Source organism: Lytechinus pictus, chromosome 2 (assembly GCF_037042905.1).
Source record: "Lytechinus pictus isolate F3 Inbred chromosome 2, Lp3.0, whole genome shotgun sequence".
In the NCBI taxonomy this organism is placed as follows: Eukaryota; Metazoa; Echinodermata; class Echinoidea; order Temnopleuroida; family Toxopneustidae; genus Lytechinus; species Lytechinus pictus.
In genome coordinates this window covers 25273709-25291171 of record NC_087246.1, presented here as the reverse complement: position 1 = coordinate 25291171, position 17463 = coordinate 25273709, and the positions used below count along the sequence as shown (strand labels likewise).

The following is a 17463-nucleotide window of genomic DNA, read 5'->3' as shown; positions in this document are numbered from 1 at the left end:
TGTTATGAGACGTCGTCTTGCAGTGAAAATTTCTTCAATTTAAAAAAAATAACATGAAAAATTTAATGATTTTAAAGAAGTACACATGGTTCCTTCATTTTCTCTAATATGGGTGCCATATGATACATGGCAGAAAATTTACTTCATAAAAATGTGATTCCTTTTGAAATTCACTAAAAAAAATTTGGTACCCTACAAATTGTTTTTACTCACTCATGCCTAAAATATAAAATATATATATATTTTTTTGATGCGCTTTTAAATAAGAGTATGCAGACATTTATCTAATTTTCTGTCTTTCTGACTTCTTTACTCACATTGCCCTTTGACTGTGTGAGGTATAATACGAACTATGGACACCGCACAAACTATGAATTAGCTTCTTGAAATCAGGATATTAAAAACAAACAATTTGTCATAACAAATAACTTTATTTGCAGTAGAATATAAATACAATTTATTTACAATCAATAGCTTATTCCATCAGAACTGTAGAAAACAAAATTATGAATACATATTAGCAAACTGTTCAAGAAGAATACAACAAAAAAATCTAACGATACACTTTCAAGATTCCCAAGATTTTTATCAAGCAAGTCACATTAACTTTGAAACTATTTCTAGCTGCAGGAGGTGATATGAACCAAATGTTTTCTTGGAAAAAAAAAAAAATGTTCACCAAAACTGTCATTGAAAAATAGTACCTCATGTATCTGCATTCCCTTAAACATTATATCAATGAATAATACAGGCATTCCAGGTCAAATTTGTTTGAATAGAATTCATTGTTACAGAACTACACATACAATCATGGTAGGCGTACACAATTTTAAGTTAAGTAAGGATAACATTTGTTACAGTACTAAGCATGAACAAACTGTAATTCGAATATCAAATTATAATTTCTTAATCGTCTAACATATCATGACTTTCCATTAGAAAAATCTTTTCAATCTCATATGTTAACATATGAAGCAATTCACGCTTTAATGACCAGAATAAAACACAAAAGTTGGTTGCACAATATCCTAAAGAAGAAATGCTTCTGAAACTACTAGTAAACCTACATGTGTTACAAAGATATGTCATCTGCACTGCAAAACATCTAAATTTATTTAAACTCTTATGATACAAATATTGAATATCTACATTTTTCAGCTTGACAGATCGACCCCATAATCGCAGAGTGGGTTACACAAAAAAGAATCCAAGATTAATCATATACCGTAAGCCATACACATTATGGTTTTACAGTTAATCAGGGATGGTATTCTGAAACACTCATAACTTTTGTCATAAATTTTGCTTGTACAATAGGATTATGCGCATTTAAGAACAGATTATTTTTGGTGCTCTCTAAAGAGAAGAGACAAAATTTATGACAATTTTTATGACAAAAGTCCTGACATCCACCAGAACACCGATTATGTCATATCTCTGAGAAAAGACAAAATATGGAGAAAAGACAATGTTCAGAATACCACCTCAGGTTTCTTCTTATGAAGTCACAGTGCAAGGTAAATAGAAGGGTAAGAGGCAAAAGTCTGTGGATCTATGATTACAGCTGTGTATAAAGCATATCACAGAAGGGGGGGTCATTGTGACATCTATAGTACTGAGCTTTGTACTAAATACCTTCCCCGCCTGAGTGCTTGCTTCAAGGACTGAGTACATTAATCTGCTTGGACACCTTATGATTGATCTGCGACCAGATTTTGGAATAAAATATAGATTTTGATTCTAATATGAAGACATGAAATATTTTTCTGTGTAATATTCTACATCATCGTACGACTACCTATGTCCAAATCTGTGACTGTGCTATCATCCTTCTTAGAATAAAAGTGAATTTAATATCTAGTCGTAATGATGTCATAGCAATCGTACGATTGACTATGATTTGAAACTAATTTGGCCTTTACTAAAAAATAAAGGCTTGCAATCATCGAAATTTGTTATATTAATATTCTTACAGTTAATTTGAACCTCGAGTAAAAATATATACTTTTCATTTACATTTTCAGAAAATGAGCAAAATGCGATTTGTTCCAAATTTGGATCATGGACCAGTCGTAATGTGTGAGGTGACCTTAAGGAGCTATACAATTACAGCCAGGAGTCAGAAGGGAACTTGTCAATGCATTTCTTTAATAACAATAAGTTTCAAACCCACATTTTGTATACTAATATCTATTTCATGCTCAAGTGTTACTTTTGACATTTTTGCTCTCAAATTCACCTCTTTCTTCATTTAAAATGTTTTAAATTTGAAGTCAAAATACCTTCCAAAATCATAATTCTATGAAATAATATTTTCAAAAAAGTCCAAGGGTGCTAATGAAAAACAAAATAGTCATAATAACAAACAAATTAAATAAATATCATTGAGTATGGTTGTACTTTACTTCCCTTCAGAGTAATAAAGAAACATACCAAAAGATCTTTTTTCAAAGAATGACCCACAGATAGAAAAATAATCATCAAGGTCAAGTTAATCAAGGACGGAGTACTGATTACTTTTTTCAAGGTGTAAGATTGTAGAATATTGTCCAATCAGAACAGAAGGTAAAAGGTAGGAGGCTGGTACATGAAAATGTGCCCAATTATCATCACTAAATTGTTTATAGTCAATGCAACATTAATAAATTTACTCAATTTAGGCTAGTATATTGTGCTACAAATGAAGGTCATGAAGAAAAAAACCAAACACTGTAATAGGTATGGATGTTTTTAAGGGTACAATGATCATTAAATCATGAACTTGTATCCAGTATTTGTGGCACTATCACATATCATATATACATGTATTTTCAACAACAAAAATAGTGAATGAATGTGCATATAATATATATTTTTTACTTTAGCTAAACGATCAGATGAGTATTTCATAAAGCTGTTATAAGGGTTCCCGAAGAAATTTGAAAACAGAATTCCATGACTAAAATGCTGCTTTCCATGACTTCCTGTGACGTTCCGGGAGTTATGTAGAATTTGGGATGTCACAAAACTGGGGAAAATGGAAATCATGAACACCAATTATACTAGCAGAGTATGATCACAGAGTATGAGAGTTGCGAGACACGACAAACTGGAAAGCTGCCATAGCCAAGAGGTAAATGCAATTCCATTTTCCAATTTCCCTGACTTCCCATGACCACAAATTTTTCCAGGATTTTCCATGACTGTGGGAACCCTGTGTTATGAGTGACTTCATGTACGACTGGTGAGCCTTTCTTATGGTAAATCATCCGCACCAATTTCTATTGGTGTTAATTTAGTTCTGAAGAGAGGGTCACCAGTTGTTCCTAGTCGCTCATAACTTGCGATCAGCTTTATGCAACACCCATCAGGTTACAAATAAAACATGCCCATCAGTACCTTACTCTGCCACAAATCACAAGGAAGAAAATATGAAGTAATCTTTATCATATATAACATACAAATATCTGTATGGTACATGTATAGTCCAAATACAGTGAAAACTACACTTTCACGGACTGGCCGTTCCACAGTTAAAACTTTGCATCTAATCTGAACTCTCTTTGGAGTAACACTACCCCTTAACCTTTCCCTTGAAAGCCATATAAATTATGTATACAAGGTGACATATGGACAATAAATTGTTCTAAACCAGTGCATCTACTCTACACCAATATTGAGTTGCCTTTCCTGTGAATACCAATGAAGCAATGAAGGTGAATTGAACAGCCTTAATACCTACATGTAGATGTAAATATCATGGGATAATGAATTACTTAGTACATTCTTGCTGCATGCATTACCGGTATATGACTTTAGTTTGTTCTGAGGCAAACAGATTACTTGCATTAATCTCTTTCTGAAAAATGCTAGAACCTACAAACAGATGTTTTTCAGAGCACTTCCTACTTTAACACTCCATATACTATTCATAATAGTGTCATAGATATCAATCATATCATAAATGTAATCATGCAAAAAATTTGATTTTGGCCATTTAAAAACTGAAATAACACCTTGTCCCCCATCCCTTCACTAAATAGCATGATATATATACCCCCACGTTAGGACCGTGAACAACATGGACATATATCACTTTTATCTATGTGATTCTGATGTATTGGTAGAAAGGTTTATTGTTTCATTAAAAAAAGCACTGCTTGCTTTTTCATTATTTGAGAATGATTGAATCAACCACGCTCTGGAAGAGGGAGCCCTATTCTTCAGCATAAGTACAAACAAACAAATAAATACATTTCTACTCAATGCTCCTCACACTACAACACCCTCCATCACAAAAATTTCCAACTTACAGAAGTACTGAATACCTATGATAGAACTATAAAGTAACAGTGGTACTGCTTAACTTCAACTGGACTAAAAACCTGAACATGTTATGATGAGCCTTTCGATTCCGAAGACCCTCCTTGCGATGTTGACGTCGTTGCCGACCCCGATGACGGTAATGATGATGATGGTGTTTTGGTGTTGTTGATTGTGAATGGAGTTACTATGAGGCCATCACCCATGTCAATACATGTACCTTCCTTATCCTGTATGCAGAAGAAAAGAAGAAAGAAAGATCAAATATGTTGTATCTTTCATTCTATCAAAGTACAGGTGAGTCTGCCTAACTTCAAATCTTTTGGGACAATATAGGTATCTTCGATGTGGGCAAATTAAACACTGTGTTCCATCCATCAACCGCTTACGGGGACATCCCTAGGAAAGCTCACAGTCTGAACACTTGATAGAAAAGTTCCCAATATCTTGTTTTTTTCCCCAGGGTTTTTGAAAGTATAGGCGACCTACGCTCGTAATCTGATGGGTCGCAGCTGTTTTTGTCATTAGTGTGCAAGTGCAAAACGCAGATACAATGACATGCTTCACCACACACGGCAGTCAGCCACGACTCGTCCCCCGGAGATCAGGGGACATGAGGACACTCTGCTGTAAATCTCTCCTTCCATCTTGCAGTATAAAGTGGGGGACAGTGTGAATGCCAGGATGGACTTAGAAATAATGAATCATTGCTTATTCTCGTATGAACATGTAATTTTTCTTGTGCTATTTTTTTTACTTCTGGGAGGTTGAATAATGCAGACTCAACTGCATTTGCTCTAAGAGACTTTCAATCTCATTCCCCAACAAAAATTGATTTTTACTGAGTCTCATTTGTGATATGATAAACGAAAATGTAATAACATACATATATAGTTGAGGCCAAAAGTTTACATACACCCATGGAATTCAATGAAATTCATCTGCTTGCCAAACATCGTAACATTTACTATATCTTCAGAAATATAAATACGACCATGACAAATTTGGTATCAAATGAAAGAGCGTATTAAGCTCTTTCACATGATCAGAATGCCTTTGGGATTCAAGTACTAGTATATTTCAGGTGGAATTTTCTTTTAAGAAAAAGAGTAATATTTGTGTCCAATGTATTCTATTGTTTATTATATTTTCAAATATCATTTCATAGAAACATATAAATGTCAAATCTATGATTTATATTACATTTTCTATCATGATATGTCACCACTGAACAAAAAAGTGTAATCTGAAATGTTTGTGTTGAGAAATAAATAGCACAAATATGAAATGTTTTTGTCAAGTTTTTATTTTCAATTAGTCTATAATATGAAGATTTTTGAGGAAAAAATGACACCTAAATATTTTTCAGCTCCTGGTGACAAAGCAATGTGATGAAGGGTATGACATACTCATTTGTTTGATATCAAATTTGTCAGGATAGCACAAATATTTTATAAGATACAGTAAATTTTATGATGATTGGCAAGTGTCAACTTTTCTTTGAATTTCCTAGGTGTATGTACATGTAAACTTCTGGCCTCAACTGTACATTTCTCTCATTAGGTTTTGTTTGTTGATATTATTTCTAAATGAAGAGGTGCTCTGTGAGTTATAATTTGAAAATTTCATTTTTGTCTCAAATTCTCTAACTCACACAGAAGTAAAGAAAGCTATTCATATGGGACTCAATTCTTTAAGAAACTGCTAAAGTTACTGCTAGGTTCAACTTACTGCTTTGTAATCCAGCATAAGTTCTTTGAATGCTAAGAAGTCACTGAATGTGTAGAGGATCTCAAAGATTTCCCCTTCCAAGTTGTCTTTCCTTTTCCTATATCAAAGAAAAAAGATGAAAAAGAAGATATGCAACATAATACGATGTGGACAAAATGATTAAGTTACTTGATTTCATCATTATCAATCATTCCCATCCAGATTAATAGAAATAGAACAAATTCGCTTTACTGAAAGAACATACTGATAAATAAGATTAAGATAAAAATAATTCTTTTTAAATTTTTTCTAAAAATCAATCATAAAAAATAACTTAATATGAGTTTACATTAATATCTATATGATATAAGTAAAATTGATATTGTGATCAATTATATATGCTGTTTTTTTCCTTAAAATCAAACCTTTAGTACTGGCAGGAAAAAAAAATTACAGAAATAAATTTCTGGCCAGTAATATCTTCTATATATATGTAAAACTTAAAGAATAGAAAAAAAACTTGGAAAGATATTGCATATAGGTAAACTTTTAAAAAAGTTATCACTAAATTGTCCGAATGTCTCGGGCAACAGGTGACCTGTTTGACCTAAGGTGATATCCAACTTATTAGGAGTATAGGAGAGGAACGTAAAACATGCATCGTATGATCAGGGCCCCGTCTTACAAAGAGTTACGATTGATCCGATCAATCTCAAGTATATGGAAATCCATCAATGTCATAATTTTTTCTTTAGGATATTTGCTATTATAATGTCCTTTGAAAACAGAGAGAAGCAAACTGAATGGTCCAGAAAACTGTGAATGTATGAATATACATCATTTCAGGAAAATATTTTGGACAAATGTGCATTTCAGATGTTTACGTTGCTGGCTTTCCATAGTTGCGATTGATCAGATCAATCGTAACTCTTTGTAAGACAGGGCCCAGGTCTGAAAATTGGATTGACAAAGGCAATTATCTAACTTGAAGAAAGCAGACTTGGGCAGATTTAACTGCTTAAATATGGACACTCTCCAGCTGCTTTCCCATTACATATATGCCCTTAAGGCTGTCACAAATGTGTGTTGCATGGGGGGTGCACGACTAGCGTAATGAAATTTTGCAGTTATAGCTCGTTCCCTGTCATTTGCTGACGTTGTCATTAAGCGTTCGTCAAGCGTGTTAGACCGATGTTATCTGTTCGACGCCATCCGCTTGTGCGTAAAGATTTTTTGAGCATGCTCAAAATTATGCATAGAGCTTGACGCATGATTCTACATGCTAAAAGAACGCCAGACATGCGCATAGGGCGCTAAACCAACGCCAGACATACGAGGGGCATATGTTTAGTATTCGTAGCAAGTTCGGTGGCGACAACTAGTGCACATAATATGGAAAGAGAAAATTCAAACAAGCATAACACTGAAAATTTCATCAAAATCGGATGTAAAAGAAGAAAGTAATGATATTTTAAAGTTTCGCTTAATTTCACAAAACAGTGATATGCACATCCTGTTCGGTATGCGAATGAGGGGACCGATGACCTCACCCACTCACTATTTCTTTTGTATCTTATATAAAATATGAAATATTTTTATTTTCTCGTCATAGTCATGTGAAACGAAGTTTCATTCCTCCCTGAACACGTGGAATTCCATTATTTTAACATTTTGTTGTTCAGGCAACCCTAATTGTCAAATTTGTAAAAATTGAAATAATGTATAATTAAAACAATAAAAAACAAAAGAAATAGTGAGTGAGTGACATCATCTACTCTCTCTTATTTGCATATCACTGAGTTGTTGGGCATAGAACTGTTTTGTGAAAAATAAGCGAAACTTTGAAATGTCATAATTTTCTTATTTTACATCCGATTTTCATGAAGTTTTCAGTGTTATTCATGTTTTATTTTCTCTATTTATTTAAATCAAATATTTTCTGGGGTGGACTTGACCTTTACGGAAAAGGTTTAATAATTCCATTTACCCTATCTCATATGAATTGATATTCTTGTGTCCATGAAAAAAAAAGTCAGCCAAAAGTCAGGATGGCAGTCATTTCCCCAGAAAGTCACATTTCTTTCCATAGTCATTTTCACACACTTTTAGAGTAGTTATCTATGTTATAGGGGTCAGTGAATCCATACATACCAGAGAGTTACATTATGATTGGAAGTTGATATGGAATGATTTTCACAAAATTTCATCATTTTCTTAATGGGGTGGCCACAGTCACGTGACTGCATGCTATTGTTCGCGGACCATACGTTGAACATGCAGTGCATGCGCTGGCCTTTGTTCAACACGCCTGAAACGCGGTGCATTCATTAGGAATTTTAATAAATGCGGTCTGTGTGCGTCCAATATACGTCAACAATGAGTGCTGCATTCGTTGCAAGCTCGCTAACGCCTTTCCTAGATCTTGACAGGAGTTGGGTGCACAACGATGCACCGATCATTTTTTCCCACTTGTGACTGAATTTCAATGCACGGGCCGTGCGTCGGGCTATATGTGACAGGCCTTTATGCTCTTAACATGATTCATTTAGACTGTCATGTTATGATATACTGTACATCTGTAAGAACCAGAGAATACTCAATCATTGAATTGGCCACAATGATGGTATTAGTCATTCTTAAATTTAGTCAAAAGGGATTGTCCTGAGATAAGTAATACTGGCTTTGCCAAGTCCTGAAATTAGATTTCCAAGCATGTAGAGATTTACAGATTTTAAAAGTACATTTTACATTTCATTCAAACTTTCATCCCCCCCCCCCCCCCAATCTTCTTCAAACATTGCACATCATTGATTGCAACTTTTTCAGGAATGGATTTTGATCTACAAATAAAATAATAACAATAACATGAAGAGTATTGACATTTCACTCTTAGTACAACAATCACTTATTGGAAAAAATACAAACGATAAAAAAAAATCAAGGATATGCTAAAACCAATTTCTTAGAGATGTCTTACTGTCATCAATGATACCTGAAGGTTAAACCCTCTTGGCCGTTCTCTAAACACGTTATGATTGACTAACAAACTCCTATCTCTTAAGAACAGAGCTCTGGCTTATTTTGAGTTGTGATCATACTATTTTATTTCTTCAAAACTTTCCATGACCTTTCAGAGAATATGTAAATTCTGTGACTCATCGATCACATGTGAAGTATATATGACATAAAATGTAACACAGATGTCCAAATTTACGATGCTAATCTTAGTTCCGGGAATGCAGGGCAGGCCGAAGCATGACCCTTGTTGTATGTAATTATAACTTGGAAAATATAATTATGACTTTCCATAAATTGGCAAATTACATTTAATGACTATCTGCTTACTGATAGAGGCTTTAAAATTTCCTTATTTTCCAGAAATTCCTTGACAGTATGAGCCCTGTATTAGAAGCGATCACTGTTGAGAGCTCACAAGACAGGCACCTGATTCTCAAGGGTGTATGTCTTATGAATCATAAAGGCACTGCACTTACGTTAATTGCTTTAGAAACTCTTCCATACAGAAGGCAGGTATCCTAGCTGTCAACTGTTCTTCAATGTACTTCTCTATCAGTTTTGTCTGTAAATGAGATGGAAAAAAAAACCAGGAAGAAATAAACATTAATCGATGGTGCTAGTGTTTATTAAAGTTGATCAAATATTTCATAATTGTTTTGATTTCTGACAGATGTTATTCTACTTTACTTGTTTAAAGGGAACTATTGCAAGCCAAGTGCTACAAGAATCCATGTATGGGTGTGCACTTTTGAAATAAACACTATTATTTTCATGTTTATTAATTTCATCTAAAAGCTTTTGTTATTTAGCACATCCTTTAGTTTTATATTAATCGTCTTTGTTTCGGCTTCAGTCCAAATTAAATTATCATATCAACAACGAGTCTTTTCAAGAGGTGGAATTTCGATTTAATTACATACACCGGATAAAACAATAACGGGACTCAAACAAAATAAATCAAAATGAGGGAAAGAGAGTAAGGGATGGGAAGACAGGAAATACTAGCAGAGGAAAGGGAGGATAAACAGAGAGGTATAAAAGTAACAGCATGAAATCTCAAGAGATCATGAAAAACCACAAGTCAATAGATTCACGTATGCCACTTCCATCTTTCCATCATCACACCATATGACCTCACGAGGTACCCTCTCCATGAACTCTGAAAATGAAACTCTGCAAGTACAATCACTGATGCCTTCATTGCACGCAGGATTAAGAAAGACATAAACTAGAACATGAGGATGGTTAGGTAAGCCGTTCTTTCCTTCTATCTCGGCGACGTTCCATTTGTCATGTTTTCATGTGACTTCCATCATGTATTACCTAGACAATATTCAAACCCTTGGGTAATATTCTGTTATGAATTCTTTCCCGTCCACTCCCACTATAAAATTGACTAAACTATCTACATATGATAGTTGAGTTACATCAACAGAGAGAAGAGAGACAACAAACCTCCAGGTATAACAATACACTCAAAGCTTTCCCTTAAAATGATTTGGTAGACTGCCAAATCAGGGCTAAATGCAATGCACATATAAGGTAGGTGTTTTAAGGGAGGTGTTAATATATTTGTTTCTTATTTAAACCAAAATATAAACCCTAGAAATATCCTATTTCTTATAATGATTAGGAACATGTCCCTGTTGGTTCCCATGAAAAATAACAATGGAGATTCACCATTCACCCGATTCACTTTGAAAAACCAATCCAACCTTCATTAAAAAAATGTTGTGAAAGGAGAAAAAAAAACAGAAAAAAGGGACATTGAATACAAAATAAAACTTTGTTTGAAAAATGGATCTTAGAATCAAACTGGAAATTTGATTAGTAGACCGCTGCATCTGGATGAGACAAATTTGTGTTTTTTACTTAAAGGGATACTCCGGGCTGAAGATATTAATATCTAAATAAAAAGAGTAAATTCACAGAGCAAAATGCTTTAAATTTGATCAAAATCGGATAACAAATGACAAAGTTATTTTGAAGATTTGCATTATTCCGGTGAAACAGTTCTAGGCATGTCTTAATGAATATTCACCCTTTAAGTTAATGTTGAATCAGAATGATAGCAAAACTGAACTGTTGGTCATTGGTACCCCACGTCAGGTTTCAAAATTTTGGGGCTATAGCTTAACTGTTGGCGATTCTGTTATAACTCCATCAGATAAAGCCAGAAACCTTGGTGTAGTCTTTGATACCCACTTAAGCATGGAATCACAAATCAACATTGTTTGTAAATCCACTTATTTTATGATCTATAACATGAGACGTATCCGTAATTGTTTTTATCAAGACAGCTTGAAAACTATTGTTCATGCTTGTATCACAAGTAAATTGGATTATTGTAATAGTGTTCTCTATAGATTACCCGATTCTCAAATAAGTCAACTGCAGAGAGTGCAAAACACATGTGCACGTTTAATATGTCGTCTTCCCAAATTCTCTCCAGTCACCCCATTATTGAGAGAATTACACTGGTTACCTGTCTGGCAAAGAATCACATTTAAGATCCTCATGATAGTCTTTAAAGGTCTTAATGTTCAGGCCCCAAGTTATATCTCAGATCTCTTGAAATTGAAATCCCGATCTCATGACCATCACCTACATAGCTCACAAGATACACTCACACTGCAAGTACCCCTACACAAGACTAAAGCAACACTAGGAGATAGGTCATTTCTGATGTCAGCCCCACGACTATGGAACAAACTTCCCCTCAACATTAGGAATTCAACAAATTTACATAATTTCAAGTTAAAATTAAAAACCTATCTATTCCAATAGTATGTACAGGACCTAGGAAGCTCTTGCAGCGCAATAGAATATATAGAAATAGTTTTTGCGCTATATAAATGCATATTATTATTATTATTATTATTATTATGAATATAGGTGGGCTGATGTCACATCCCCACTTTCCTTTATCTTGTTATTAAATGAAATCATAATTGCTTCATTTTTTTCATAAATGTGTAAATGATTTTTCTCCATTATGATGAAATAAGTTGCAGCAAGAAATAACTAATGCACTTAATCAGTTGTCAATCCAATTGTTTTAGTACTTGGTAGAAATGTTTTCAATAAACCTAATTTCTTTTAATGAAATAAAAAAGAACAAGTGGGGATACCATTATCTGCCCACCGAATGAATATTCATGGAGACATGCCTAGAACTAATTTACCAGAATAATACAAACCTTTAAAATTCAATAACTTTGTAATTTTTTATCCGATTTTGATCAAATATTCTGCATTTTGCTCAGTGAATTTTACTCTATTTATTGAGATATAAATATCTTCAGCCCAGAGCATCCCTTTAATCATTTAGAATTTATGGTTTGATTTTAATTATCTTTTTCTTCTTATAAACTTTAACATAGTAAGCATATCATTGTCTCGATATAAAAGGAGAATATAATACTATATAATTTAATACTGTTTAACAAATATAACATTCCCTTTTGAATAGAACAAAGGAAACTAGGAAAGTGAATGACTTACATATTGATTAAATAAGTCTGTATATTCAAATTTGTTCTCCTCTGTATCTTCAAAGACACCATAATGCTTCTCCATGAAGTCATCTTTTAGACTGTGGAAGCCATCCTCTGAAAGACATGATTTTAACAAAGAAACAATATTAAACAAAATCTACTACATGTACTTAAACTACAACTACTAAGTACTACTTATTCTGATGATAGTGGTCAAGATAATAACAAAAGCAATAACAAAAGAAACAGAAGAAGAATGTCAATAACAATAATTACAATTAATAACAACAATAGTAATGATAGAAATAATAACAACTGCATGTAATAACTATGATATAAATATCACTCTTGATTTAATCATTTTGAGCTCAACATACATGTATCATTGACTAAACATGTAAATAACGTAAAATGTAAAAAGTGAAAGCAATACAAAAAACACATTTTGGATAAGATTTAAATTTCAGAAATAATAAAGGGTTAAATGATATAAAAAAGAGTTTATATATTTCAATTTTAATTCATTGGTAAATATAGGAATATACATTTTTCACGCTTCCAAAACATATTCAGATTAGTTATCTGAGTAAACACAATTAAATTCTTAGACAAACAAAATAATAAGGACAACAATAAAACTTACCCATAATAATATCTTCAACATGACCAATGATTGCATCAAACTTGCGGTCTGCTAGATTTGAACTACAGTTAAATTGAAAATATAAGTTTAAAGTTAAAAGGTAAGTTGTTTGCCCTAAAAACTAGGTAATTTGAATAAACAGAGTAAAATAAAACAAGCAATAGATTCATGATAAAAAGTTATTGAATACTAAGTTTGGTTTGAATGGATATTTACATGCATGAGCTGAGCTACATGTAATTAGCACAAAACAATTCCTTTTTCATCTCTTATACAGGTTGTATTTGTTATTTCCAGCTTGAAGAAAGTAAAACATTGTTTGACTACCAGTACTCATGAATTGTATAACATCACTGTTTTATTGTATGATTGTTTTAAGATTTCTAACAGTAATTTGCTTTTGAATAAAACATCTGCTTTAATTTTATCACTTTACAAAGAGAACGTTTTCGTCTGACAAGTTGCCAGATCTGTCAGCTTTCCTTGCATTTGATTGGTTTAGGAGCACTGTTACTATGGTAACTGTTGGATGAAATGATTTCTTTCATGATGTGCTCCCCTGATGGTGGTAGCGCCATGAGCATCCCTTGAAGTTGCGTGCACTAAATGGCCCTCATTCTCAAGAGGTTTCACTTTCAATTGCACTATGGTATTTAACCATGATACATGTAGACTATGCAAATTTCTATCAAGCTTCAATTAAGCACCCTTTTCCAAAAGCATGGATTTACAATTGGACAGCGTACGCAATTACATGTAGATCAGCATAATTATGTATGAAAATCTGCATAGTCTATGGCTTTGTACTATGGTACAAACCTCTTTTGAGAATATGGGACACTAAACTATTCATGATTTAGGCAGGGATTCATTTCCAATACATCTTTATGTATAACTGAAACTAACACAATTAATTCATGACATTTGCTCACAAAATATGCACATTCACAGTTTCATTAGATTTTTTTTTTTTTTTTTATTGTAACTAGGTTGGTTGTTGTTGGTTTTATATCAGATTTTAATGAAATTCCTAAGAGCAACTCATGACCTCCTTTGGAAAACAGTAGCAACAGAAAAATCCTTCTCAAGATGGTTAAGAAAAAGATTCTTGTCATCAAACACATTTTATACATTTAGATGTAGCAAACATATGAAAAACCAAACAGGTACTGATCTTTTAGAAAAATTACCTTGCAGGTCTTGTAAGAAAAGAGGGACTTGCAGAAAAGATGAATTACACCTACATGTATGTACAGAAATTTTTCATGTTGCTTAAAATTTAGCACTGGAAAAAATACATTCTTTCCATTATTGGGAATAACTTAGAATAATGAATACAGAAGTAACAGTGCATGATATGTGTCTCTGCAACTCAATGACTACTCTCTATTGTATATATCATCTTACCTTGATCCTGCTAATTCCTCTTCTTGGAAGTCCATGAAATCTTCATGGTCTCCTGGCATTAAAACAATACACAAAATATTTTTGTAACATTGTAAAATTGTTGTGTTCAACTGAGGACAAGTTCAAAGAAGATGTAGAGAGGCAAATAAGTCTTCTATACTTCATGCCCAACATCAAGGTAAATCAAGGTAATATATTGCTTGTTGATAAATCTAAAATGTATAAACACATTATATAAGTCTCAAGAAATAGCATGTTAATCAAGACATTAACTTGAATTCACATCACATCAATATGATTCTTTATATTCAGAAGCACTGAATTGAAGTTTTGAAGTGCTAGTTAATTTCTCATGCAAGGGAACATAACCCGATTGAAACTTGCCCAAAATGATAGCAATACACTGCCAGTCACAATTCTTTGACTAACTGTTTACCCGTTTCACCAGAGAACAGTAGATTTGATCCACTGAATCTATTGTTCTCTGGTGAAACAGGTAAACAGGTAGTCAAAGAATTGTGACTGTACCATTGCAAGAATGGCTGAAAATGAAACTGAAAGTGCAACAAATTTTCTTTTGTGATGTGAGATTACACGTGCTGTGAAAAAACATTTCAAATTATCATATTCAATGTTTACACATTTCTATTGTATTTAATGCAAAAATGTACTTGTGTTTTTGACAACTTTGGTTGGGAAGTTATTGTTGCATTTTGCAGCAGGCACAGTCACATTAATACAATTTGATTTTACACGTACATGAAACTAAAATAGTACAGCGAAAATGCATGGGTTTTGATATTTGCTACAGGTTGGGGTACCTAGAATTCAAGGCATGGCAATGTTCATTCCAATTAAGCAAGCAAAAAAAAATCACCTACACGTATGTTTCAATTAGACAATAACGTACATGTAGATCTATACAATTTCTATCTCCATTTATTTCGTTTCTTTAACTTTTCAGTTTCACTCTCATGGCATGCTCTTCTTTTCCTCCCTTCCTCTAACTTGTAAATTAAAGTTGAACTTTAACTAGTTGAAGTTTTCTTCCATGAAGATTCAAGTTTCAACAGGTAGTCAAAGAATTGTGACTGTACCATTGCAAGAATGGCTGAAAATGAAACTGAAAGTGCAACAAATTTTCTTTTGTGATGTGAGATTACACGTGCTGTGAAAAAACATTTCAAATTATCATATTCAATGTTTACACATTTCTATTGTATTTAATGCAAAAATGTACTTGTGTTTTTGACAACTTTGGTTGGGAAGTTATTGTTGCATTTTGCAGCAGGCACAGTCACGTTAATACAATTTGATTTTACACGTACATGAAACTAAAAAAGTACAGCGAAAATGCATGGGTTTTGATATTTGCTACAGGTTGGGGTACCTAGAATTCAAGGCATGGCAATGTTCATTCCAATTAAGCAAGCAAAAAAAAATCACCTACATGTATGTTTCAATTAGACAATAACGTACATGTAGATCTATACAATTTCTATCTCCATTTATTTCCTTTCTTCAACTTTTCAGTTTCACTCTCATGGCATGCTCTTCTTTTCCTCCCTTCCTCTAACTTGTAAATTAATGTTGAACTTTAACTAGTTGAAGTTTTCTTCCATGAAGATTCAAGTTTCATTTGTCTTCTTTTCAATTTCCCTTGTCTTATTTTTCTTCCTTTTCTCCCTGTTCTTCCCCTTTCTCACTTCCTTTTCCACTTTTCTATCTTTCCCTTTTCTTTTCTTTTCCTGATCTGTCCTGGTCTAACTCTGGCACATAATGATTTAAATTCTTCTCACCCATTTATTAATTTTTCCCTTTCATTTCCCAGTCAAATTACAATTTGCAATTTACCCGACAATGTCCATGCCGACTGTTAGTGTTATTTAAAATTTTAATATTTATTACACCAATGAAAATTAACATAATATGACCCAAGTTACACTGTTGCAGTCTTGCAGACTTAAATTAGAAAACGTTAGACTCTAACTTTAATTACTAGTAACTTTTTAAATCGTTAGGCCTAGATCTAGATTTTAAATCTAGATCTAGAGTCTAAATAAATAAATCGCTAATCGCTATTCATATTTGGCTCCCAACATACAGAATTCCCAAGGAATGGGACCGAGCTGGGTGGCAAAATTGTCAGAGATATAAAATTGGTAGTTTAATATCTCAAACTGTATTTCTCAAATGCATAAACATGTAACAAAATACATTTCACTTCCAAAACACAACAGTAAGTCCTGAAATAATTATTTTCAATTAAAACTTACCATCTCCAAGCAAATTCGTGGCCATAATCAATTTTCCGTTCAGGCGGTAGCGTCGTTTGGCAAATTATGTGCATTAAAATGTCGCCCTCTATACTTCACTTTTTATGTCATTTTTGTTGTCTGGCGCAAGTCTTTCCGATTTTGACAACTTTAGTCCAGGATATAGAAGAGGCATAACCTTGTTTTTTTATATATACAATATTTTTTGATGATTTCTTGTCAATTCGAGGGTGCTGATTACGAATCTGAATGATGCCACTCGTGTAAACTTGAGCATTTTCCACAAATTAGCAAAATCCAATATGGCCGCCAAAATATGCAAATTACCCATGAAAATCATAAAATTGTCCGCACATTGGCTATGAAATTCATGAAATCGTGTGGCAGGAGTGAAATACTCTCTCAAAAAATGATTTTTGACAAAATATTTATTTTCCTGATATTCAAAATGGCCGCCATAGGCCCCTGTATACTCTATTATGTACAATATGAATAGGGAAAACTAATTTTCACAAAAATGAGCACTAAACTGCAAAAAATCGCGATGTATGAACGAAGTAATATATGCAAATCATCATTACTAACGAGATATATCATTTATTATGTCATA

General features: G+C 33.2%; 1 protein-coding gene across 1 annotated transcript; it reads right to left on the bottom strand.

Moving 5' to 3' along the window:
• Nucleotides 1–2321: 2321 nt before the first annotated feature.
• Nucleotides 2322–17135, bottom strand: LOC129254513 (ADP-ribosylation factor-like protein 2-binding protein). The gene is made up of 7 exons (XM_054892977.2): nucleotides 16854–17135; nucleotides 14578–14629; nucleotides 13171–13232; nucleotides 12535–12641; nucleotides 9507–9592; nucleotides 6034–6130; nucleotides 2322–4532 (listed from the first exon to the last, which is right to left on the bottom strand). Exons 1-7 carry the CDS (start codon nucleotides 16876–16878, stop codon nucleotides 4374–4376), a joined length of 588 nt encoding a protein of 195 aa, XP_054748952.2. The 5' UTR covers nucleotides 16879–17135; the 3' UTR covers nucleotides 2322–4373.
• Nucleotides 17136–17463: the final 328 nt, after the last annotated feature.

What these genes read in the sequence shown, in the direction of transcription:
- LOC129254513 (XM_054892977.2), bottom strand. Translation starts at nt 16,878, where the DNA reads ATGGCCACGAATTTGCTTGGAGATG. An exon ending in CACGAATTTGCTTGGAGATG is followed by an intron (nt 14,630 to 16,853) that starts GTAAGTTTTAAT and finishes TTTTAATGCCAG; the next exon opens with GAGACCATGAAGATTTCATG. An exon ending in GAGGAATTAGCAGGATCAAG is followed by an intron (nt 13,233 to 14,577) that starts GTAAGATGATAT and finishes ATTTAACTGTAG; the next exon opens with TTCAAATCTAGCAGACCGCA.